The sequence below is a fragment of the Crassostrea angulata genome, chromosome 3 (assembly GCF_025612915.1).
Source record: "Crassostrea angulata isolate pt1a10 chromosome 3, ASM2561291v2, whole genome shotgun sequence".
Taxonomy (NCBI): Eukaryota; Metazoa; Mollusca; class Bivalvia; order Ostreida; family Ostreidae; genus Magallana; species Magallana angulata.
In genome coordinates this window covers 10,936,041-10,944,997 of record NC_069113.1, presented here as the reverse complement: position 1 = coordinate 10,944,997, position 8,957 = coordinate 10,936,041, and the positions used below count along the sequence as shown (strand labels likewise).

Genomic DNA, 8,957 nt, shown 5'->3' with positions numbered 1-8,957 from the left:
GGGTTCTGTTACGTACCATTATATTCATTCATTAATTATGATACAGATATGGTTGGAGAAGGGAGCCTCTGATAAATAAGACTCTTTTTTAATGTAAAACTTTTACAAAGAAGACTTGCTTTCTAAAGCCATTACTGTGTTGGAGTATTACTGAGTAATTCAAGCATGAATTCATCGTATACATGTAGTTTATCGGGTTAGCAATACCGCCCGTGGTCTAATTGTGATGATCATTTAACAGCTTCATGTCTTAAGTGAAATTAAAAAAAACAAACACCCTAGAATCGTGATATTTCATCCTCGAATATATCTGAGGAAATTCAATTCTAAACTTTGATATTTTACATCTGGGACAACAAAGTGTTTTCTAATTGAACTTCCAAAAGTGCACAATTAGGAACGTCTTAGAATTGCCTTTTGAAAATATTACATCATAAAGAACGAAAATGAAAAAAATTAATTTTTGTGCCCCTGAGGTACTAGTATATATAAAACTCTAACACTATTATAATAACACTCTAGATTTATGTTTTGTAACTACTGGGATATTCTTGTTTGCAACTGAGGTAAAAGTATGTCGATTTAAGTATGGTTAATTCGGTCGATTAAAGACCTTTCACCAAAAATGTGTTTAACATCTCGTAATTTCAATATCAGCTTTAGCTATAAGACACAAAGACGTCTCCAATGACGGTCGTGGCCATTTTTAGACTATATAAATCTCCATAAAAAGAAAAGCTCTATATATAGTAAAAATTATAGGGAAATGTTCAAATCTTAAAGTTAAAAATGAATACAATATTTCTTAAGTGGTTTTTAAAAATATGAGGTGAATTTGTTGACCACCAAGCCTTCTTTAATCATTTTTTAAAAGTTTTACTTGGAAAGATGAAAATTAAATATATCGATGAATCAGTAAATCCGTCGTGCGTGGGATGAAATCCATAACAGTTAGGGCCTGCCCTAAAACATCAATGAGCCGCTATCCCCATTCCCCTAGCTGAGGGATGTTATAAGAAATACCTTATGGTCTTCTTGGTCTGCCAGAGGACTGTCAGACGTAAACACATCAATCTAGCGTCATATGGTAGGCCACGATTTATGAATAAAAGCTTTCTCTCCGGTCCTCATTGGACTCCCACACTCTACGCAGGTAAGACAGACCTTGTAGATCATATAAACACTAAGGGGTCACGTGTGTTGTGTAATTTATATTTATATATAAAACTAAATATAGGTCTGAAAGAAGATTAAAGAAGGTAAATTTTAAAATTTCATTTCATTATGAAACAGCAATTTTTTTTTCATGCGTGTTATATGGTGGTTATTAATAGGTCTCAAGATCTACATTGCATAATTCTTTTTTTAAAAATCTAATTTTTGTTTAATTTAAAAGGGTCTTTCCCGTGAATTTAAATTAAACTGACACTTCAAAGCTAATAAAAAGATTAATTTCCTTGAGTATTAATTTATATCCAAAAATATTTGTTTTTTTAAATGAGTATAAGCTTTGGTATGCTTACGTATTCTAAAAATATTGTAATGGACAGCGAATTCTAGCCAATCAGAGATAGCAGTAGAAAAACACATGGTAACATGTTTACGCAATGTTTGCAAAGTAAATCAAACTGCATTGTTCACCAATGTGATTCATTACGCAGTTCAACGGAAATGGGGAATATCTTTAAGCTATATACAAAAGATGTATAAAAAGACGATTGTATAGGAACAATTTATTTCAGCTATGAACGTCGGCAGTGTTTTGGTTGTGTGTTGGTTAGCAGTTGTATGGTTAGACAGTTCGTCATCACAGCGCCCGGGAAGGCGTCCGCGCTTTAATCAATGGAGGAACCCAAACTTTCTGAGAAATTTTGAACGCAGAATGATGAATGGGAGCCCGGTGTACTCCCCCAAGGCCGTCGGACTAATGAAAAAAGGCTGGGGAAAGAAGAATATATACAACAAAGTAAATAAAGCGTTTGGAAAATGTGATATACCGGACCAAGACGTGGTGAAGAACATGTTTCCGGGACTATTCCGTTCTGTGGACGAACTCTACACACTTCCAGAAATGCAACAGGGCAAAACTAAAGTGATTGAAACGCCCTCTATCAGAGAGTGGCGCGCTCAACCGTCCAGGAAAATCCTGATACCCAAAACTGTCTCAACGGCGACCAAAAATATTAATGTCGTTTTAGAATCGGACCAAGCAACTATTACAGGGAGTTTTAGTCAAAAAGCCTACATCTGTGACTGTTGTAAAGTGTGAGTAAATTTTTCTTTTTACTATAAAGTTTATAGACTTTATGACAAATAATTGAATTTAAAGTACGTTAAGACTTTGCCACAAGACCTTTCTGTGTACTCTACCTTTTTGATATTGATAATAATAACAACACTCACTTTGTTTTCCAGTGACAGGTTCTTTGAGACCTACGAAAACGTGACTGTTGGTGACACAACTTATGAAGTCATCAAAATTCCAAACGAGGGCCAATTTTTTGCTATTGAGCGTTGTCCGTAAGTGTATATTGTCGGTTCCTATTAAATTGTGCTGATAAATTATCCAATGTTATGGTTTCAATGATTCAGTGAGCGCACAACAAGTTACCATGTTTTTTCTCTTATAGAGAACAACCCAATTGCGCATATGGAGGTTGTATACAGAGATACACCCGGCAACCCATACTGATCTGGAACGATACGATGCCGTACTACCCCCCGCTAGATTTTGCGCAGTTTGACTTCCCAACTCACTGTGAATGGGCCAACATTGGACAGTGATGTGGATCCGATGAACATAAAGTGCCGGATGTCCACGGGGCAAAACCCCGAAAAATACTCAAGGATAGTGGAATAGGCCAACATTCTGTCGTTGGATAACGTTGATTATTTATGGGATGTGTTGAATTAAGATAGGCCCTTAAGAAACTATTGTGTTTTATTAAATTAATTAACAGCAGCTTTGGGATATTGCGATCGCTACATTCTAGCGTATAGGATACTGAACAACAAAATTGATGTATTCTTCCCATCGTCTGGAATAAGATATATGGTAATGGTTTACATTGTACCTATATCGGATCTAGACTTTTATCTTTTAGTCTCCTTCTTAGTCCTAATGTGTGTTAAAGTGCATGTAATACCAGAGATTGATTTTGAGTTATTGTGTGATAGTAATTTATTAGTTTCGTGTATAAATCATTTTTTAAATGTCTTTTACACTTTGTTTTTCTTTGATTTTAATATTGGTGAAATAATAAATTAATTAAGGTAATTATTTCAATAAATGATGTATCTTATTTATATTAACTCTGACAGAGTAATCCCCATTTATATATACAGTTAAGTCGCCATTTCCGGGTCGTCTCCAATTCCGAGTCACTCGTGTGTATTTAATGTCACCTTGTTTAAACTGAAGCATAAAAAACCCCCAGAACAAACATTTTGTTCTGAGACGATCAACCGACATTACTGACACTTTGAAGTCACATAACCCGAAAATGGAGAAAATGACTCGAAAGTGGGGAAACCATGCCTAGTTGAAATGCCTCTGTAAATATTGTTTCCGGGAATTTATTTTCAAAAAGAAAATGAATCTTAATAACTCACAAAATGTACTTTCAATATAGGCCTACATATAGTATAAAATTTAAATAGAACAGATTTGCAAAATATCAAAGAAACAGTCTGACGAGACCCCGAATTGGCGACTTCACTGTATGAAAAAAGAAAAGAAATCCACTTGTGTTCATACAGGTACCAACAAAACAGAATCTCGCTCTAACCAGTTTTCATTTGTCCTTGAATGAATACCCGTACACTGTTAAATGGTGACTAATTTTGACTTTCCGTGGATTGTTTCCTGATTGGTTAAATCTTTTGATATTCAATTATTAACATTAAAATCCTTTCTTAAGTTTTTCATTTGGGTTTTAATGGCAACAATCACTACAGCAATTATTACGTAACATGCAAACGTGGGTTATTTATTTTTTTCATGTAATACTTGCTACTTTCATACCCGTAACTTAAAAAAAAAAAAGACTTTTAAATCAACATATTCCACTCTGCCTTTATATATAATCTTAGGATATGAAAAATGAGGAACCATTGTAAAACTATATTATTTGAATGAGCTTGCATTTAAAACAATTTCAAGCAATCATGTTCTTGAAAATCTCATTTTGCAGTAAGGCGTTTCATATTAAAAAAAATAATAATAAACCCCAGTATTGATCTGCTGATCTGTGTTTTGAACTTATCGGTAAAGTAATCACTTGTGACACACAGTCAGAAATTTATATAGATGGATCGACAAAAATTTCGATGTTTTCTTTAACGATTTTGTAATTCATGAATCAATCTTAACATAATTTAGGATGGGACATATTGAATTATGACACATATTTTAACTGATTGAGAAAGGCAAATTACGTAAATACATCTGCTCCGGTGGCACAATCGGTTAGCGCGCCGTACTTATAGACAGTACCTTCTCTGTGTGTTCACACAGATTGAGGCATGCGGAGGTTGTGAGTTCGAGCCTCACCCGGAGCAGTCTATTTTTTTTTTACCTAAAAAACATTTGTTTCTATTGGAAAGTTCTTCGTTATCAATGAACGAGGATTCACCAGTATAAAGATCAAGATTATCGATATCAGTCCGTGACTGTTTGTCGCAAGATTACAGGGTATGTGTAGTTCTAAAAAAAACCCCAAAAATATGCTTAAGATATTAATACCAACCTTGTAACAGATATACTTACTTACCACAAAATGTGTTATAATTTTGTGTACTTTAACAATCCCTTTGACTATGGGATTTTCTTTTCTTTTCTTTTTTCTAAGGTTAGCTCAAGTTCAAAGAACAGTTTTAAAGAAACTGTTGATTTTTTCACACTTTAAACACAAATGCATTTCATTCATATGAATCGAAAAGAGTCGTAATATTCATACCTTAAAGGGGCATGGTCACGATTTTGGTCAAATTCTATTTTTCTGTTTTTATTAACGGCATTTACAATTTTCTAGTGATCAAATCAAATTTGAGAGTCATTCGTGAAGTTATAAGCAAGATACAGGGCTCACAATTCTTTGTCATGTAAACAAGGCTCGTGCCCTGTTTTTGTTTACATAGGTCCAATGTATCATGGAGTGAAATTTGAGTAACTGTTATTGCGTGGACCCTGACGTCCACGCAGAAAATATATAAGCGAGGTTTAACCGGATGCTATGGGGATAATTCAGCCTGCGCATGAACTAGCCTGGTTCCTGTACGTAATGGGTATCTCAGGGAACCAGGCTAGCACGCGTTTATCTGAATCGGGATCGGGATTCCATGCCATATGCACACATAAGTTCAAAGGCGCTGTAAATGTAAAGTTATCGGTAAACAGTACAGAAACAAAGAATTCCTTTGAAAGAAATGATCAGCATGTGATATGAACTGTCAGTATTATGAAATAAGTTGATGTTTTGCCGAAACTACAACAGGCTTGAAGCGCTTCAAATAGCATAATTTGCGATGTTGTGTTGTTTTCCGAATATACATGTAGCTTAACTTTACTTTTATAGTAGGCGAGGCTAGAGTACTTCCCGATTAAAAATTTTTAAGCATTTAAGTATGATTGAATAATTATGTGACTGTATATAATAGATGATTGAATAATTATGTCACTGTATAAAAGTTAAGATCTCAAGAAAAATGCATCAAAATATGAAATTAATTTACACAAAGCTGTCACTGCATAGTTAACAAAGTAGTGCAAAGCGTAATGTGTGCGCAAATAGTAGAACTCGCCGAATGCCTGATACTTTACATGCAATCTTCATTGATATAGATCATAATTATTTTAGAAGTATGAACCCTTTAAATTCTGAGATGAAAAGTCAGGGCTATACATTTACGTAATACAACGTACAAATTTAATGGTTAAAAGTAGGCGGCTTGAGTCGGTGGAATATCTGATAATCTAAAGGCTTTCACGTTTTCGTTGGAAACACATACATATGGTCCACGTATTGCAGTCCTTTTTTAAAGGACAGCAACTTGTCTATTCATAAATATACCTTTCCCTTTGTACAAGACAATAATTCACTTCAGTTATAATTGCTTAATTATTTTATTAACTCTTACACCTCACCTTTGATTTAATTGACTCACTCATATTGAAGTTTTACTCTATGACATATGTCACTCGTGCTTAAGTGCTAATTTCTATTGTTTTCAATTTCTTATTTATATTGTGTTATACACCATTGTCGGGAGAGAGGAATTAGGTTTCGGATTGTTCGGGTGAAGTTTTTGGATTCCCAGAAATCACCCATACCGACCTAAAGTTCAAATAAAGTGCTTTTTACCATCTAGAGCATTTTAGTTTTATTGTCGCCGGATATATAGAAACACCATATTTTCCCCGGTGATAGTTTGGTGGAGATATCCTAAGGGTATTTTACCCGGAGCTGCTACATATACTTTGTAGCAGTTAGGTCCTGCGTACCAGCAACCAAGCGAGTTTTCCAAGAGCATCAACAAACGCCGATAATACAATCCAAGAGCAGAAGATTCAACCGCCTTTCACGACCATATACCAACGTCGCTGCTTTTCGAGTTTTGGACATCCCAGGACTTGCACGGACATACTCTACGCCTGGATTCCATCCAGCATGTAACAAGAGCGGGATGACGTCATCCTGCGAACACTTGTTCTCGTTCTGTGTGTTTCGTGTGTGGATTTCTTTGCCATTATGCTAATATGTTCTTTTAAGCGACCGATTTATTGCATTCGAATGCTAAGAATATTTTCCTGGTGTGGCGACCGACGACAAAGGTTCGTTTAAAATATGGTTCAGCCTAGAATGCCGTGTTGCAGTTGTGGACCTCCGCAATGTAGAACACATTTTGCATATTCCGGCCAAGACCTAAGCAAACGACGCTGAGATACAGACCGCACATTCCCTACAAATCATTCCGATGATCTTCTAGACGAGCACGTCTCATTTTTCGAAGCGCGAGGGAATTATCCTGGAGTGAAATTTGAGTAACTGTTATCTATTCATAAATATACCTTTCCCTTTGTACAAGACAATAATTCACTTCAGTTATAATTGCTTAATTATTTTATTAACTCTTACACCTCACCTTTGATTTAATTGACTCACTCATATTGAAGTTTTACTCTATGACATATGTCACTCGTGCTTAAGTGCTAATTTCTATTGTTTTCAGTTCTTATTTATATTGTGTTATACACCATTGTCGGGAGAGAGGAATTAGGTTTCGGATTGTTCGGGTGAAGTTTTTGGATTCCCAGAAATCACCCATACCGACCTTAAGTTCAAATAAAGTGCTTTTTACCATCTAGAGCATTTTAGTTTTATTGTCGCCGGATATATAGAAACACCATATTTTCCCCGGTGATAAATGTACCTGTAAAAATCTTTTTCAAGCTGATTTGTCCATCTTTTTATTAATTCTAAACCTAAATAAACAGTTTCTAAAGTAAAAACATTCATTTTAGGTCCAAAACTGTATCTTTCACTTCAACATTCAAAATGTAAACAAACGCCTTGTTTACATAGAATAGAACTTCAAGCTCTGTAACTTGCTTATAACTCAGCAAATGACACTCAAATTTCGGTCGCCTATTAAAAATGCCTTACTGAAGCATTGTAAATATTAAAATCGGAAAAATAATTTTTGATCAAAATCATGACCATGCCCCTTTAACCTTCCCATAAATGATTTACATCGACGTTACTAGAATAATTACGTATTACTTACAGTAAACCGACTATTATTCGCGTGCGAGAAATATTGCAAAGTTTGCAAGAATATCGTGATCGCGATTATTTCTTACCTTGAATATATTGTATATTACTTTCCAGATAACCTTCATTTTGATCCCGAAAATAAGTCGATGCGAACCAGTGTTTCTCCTGTGAATCGCGAAGTGAAGTTGTCGCGAAGATAAGTTGGCTTACAATGTTTAGCGTTTACCATGTTATCCTTGATAACTTTATTGCCACATTGGCCAGGAACACGTGCCTTTTAATTTTAAGTTCATCGTCCGATTTTATTTATTTTACCGGTATTATCTCGTTAGCACTTAATGCTCTCAGTCAGTCCACGATATATACAACTGAGTTGAAATATGTTGTTTTCTCTATCAGGAAATTTTAAACGAGCTTATTCGCGAAAATTTTTTACGATCTACAAGTATTGATGAAATAGGAAATGACATTTTGATAAGAACTGGTCAAACCATACAGGTCAAATTATGCTGGAAATGAACTTATCTGACAAAACAAAACAAAAATGATTCAATTGAATCTTGTTTTCAAAAATTGTTTGCGATACCAGTTTCGACTCCCGACCACATTTACCAAATTGAAGGAATATTAGTCAATGTTTGGCATCGTAAGGGATGGATGCATATGGAAAGAAGTTAAATAAATAATTATTGTTTATTTAAGACGCTCGTCTTTTACTTGGTTTCCTACAAGAAGTCCACACAAATATTAATGTAACATGTAATCATGAGAGAGGCGAAATTACATGTATAGAACAAAATTACTTAAAGCTGTGCCAGTAAATTTAAGGAGGATCTCAATTCATAACTAAAATCGAAATGAACCAATTTATGATAGATGTTTCCTGTTGCAATTTGACTCGTAGCATTTATGTCCACTTACATTATTGATAACATTTGTTCCTAAATTAAAATTTAATAAGTTTATGTATTTGAAAAATTAATAAAATTGGGTACCTTATTGTATATTTGCATAATTTGCACATAATTATGTTATCAACTGCTCCGGTGGCACAATCGGTTAGCGCGCCGTACTTATAGTCAGTACCTTCTCTGTGTTCACACAGATTGAGGCATGCGGAGGTTGTGAGTTCGAGCCTCACCCGGAGCAGATTTTTAATATAATAGTTATCATAAAAATTTC

The 8,957-nt window shown here is 34.8% G+C and overlaps 1 protein-coding gene and 2 non-coding genes across 3 annotated transcripts; all 3 read left to right on the top strand.

Moving 5' to 3' along the window:
* The first annotated feature begins 1,067 nt into the window (after nucleotides 1-1,067).
* On the top strand, nucleotides 1,068-3,217 carry LOC128177277 (uncharacterized). The gene is made up of 4 exons (XM_052843932.1): nucleotides 1,068-1,153; nucleotides 1,743-2,265; nucleotides 2,416-2,520; nucleotides 2,631-3,217. Exons 1-4 carry the CDS (start codon nucleotides 1,102-1,104, stop codon nucleotides 2,782-2,784), a joined length of 834 nt encoding a protein of 277 aa, XP_052699892.1. The 5' UTR covers nucleotides 1,068-1,101; the 3' UTR covers nucleotides 2,785-3,217.
* A 1,232-nt stretch (nucleotides 3,218-4,449) lies between these two features.
* Nucleotides 4,450-4,560, top strand: Trnai-uau (transfer RNA isoleucine (anticodon UAU)). The gene is made up of 2 exons: nucleotides 4,450-4,487; nucleotides 4,525-4,560. It is a non-coding gene; the product is annotated as a tRNA-Ile (tRNA).
* Nucleotides 4,561-8,815: 4,255 nt separating this feature from the next.
* On the top strand, nucleotides 8,816-8,924 carry Trnai-uau (transfer RNA isoleucine (anticodon UAU)). The gene is made up of 2 exons: nucleotides 8,816-8,853; nucleotides 8,889-8,924. It is a non-coding gene; the product is annotated as a tRNA-Ile (tRNA).
* The last annotated feature ends 33 nt before the right edge of the window (nucleotides 8,925-8,957 follow it).

Excerpts from the sequence above, each read along its gene's own strand:
- LOC128177277 (XM_052843932.1), top strand. The coding sequence starts at position 1,102 with ATGAATAAAAGCTTTCTCTCCGGTCCTCATTGGACTCCCACACTCTAC. Across the intron at positions 1,154-1,742 it reads GACTCCCACACTCTACGCAG|CTATGAACGTCGGCAGTGTT; the intron begins GTAAGACAGACC and ends AATTTATTTCAG. Across the intron at positions 2,266-2,415 it reads ATCTGTGACTGTTGTAAAGT|TGACAGGTTCTTTGAGACCT; the intron begins GTGAGTAAATTT and ends TTTGTTTTCCAG.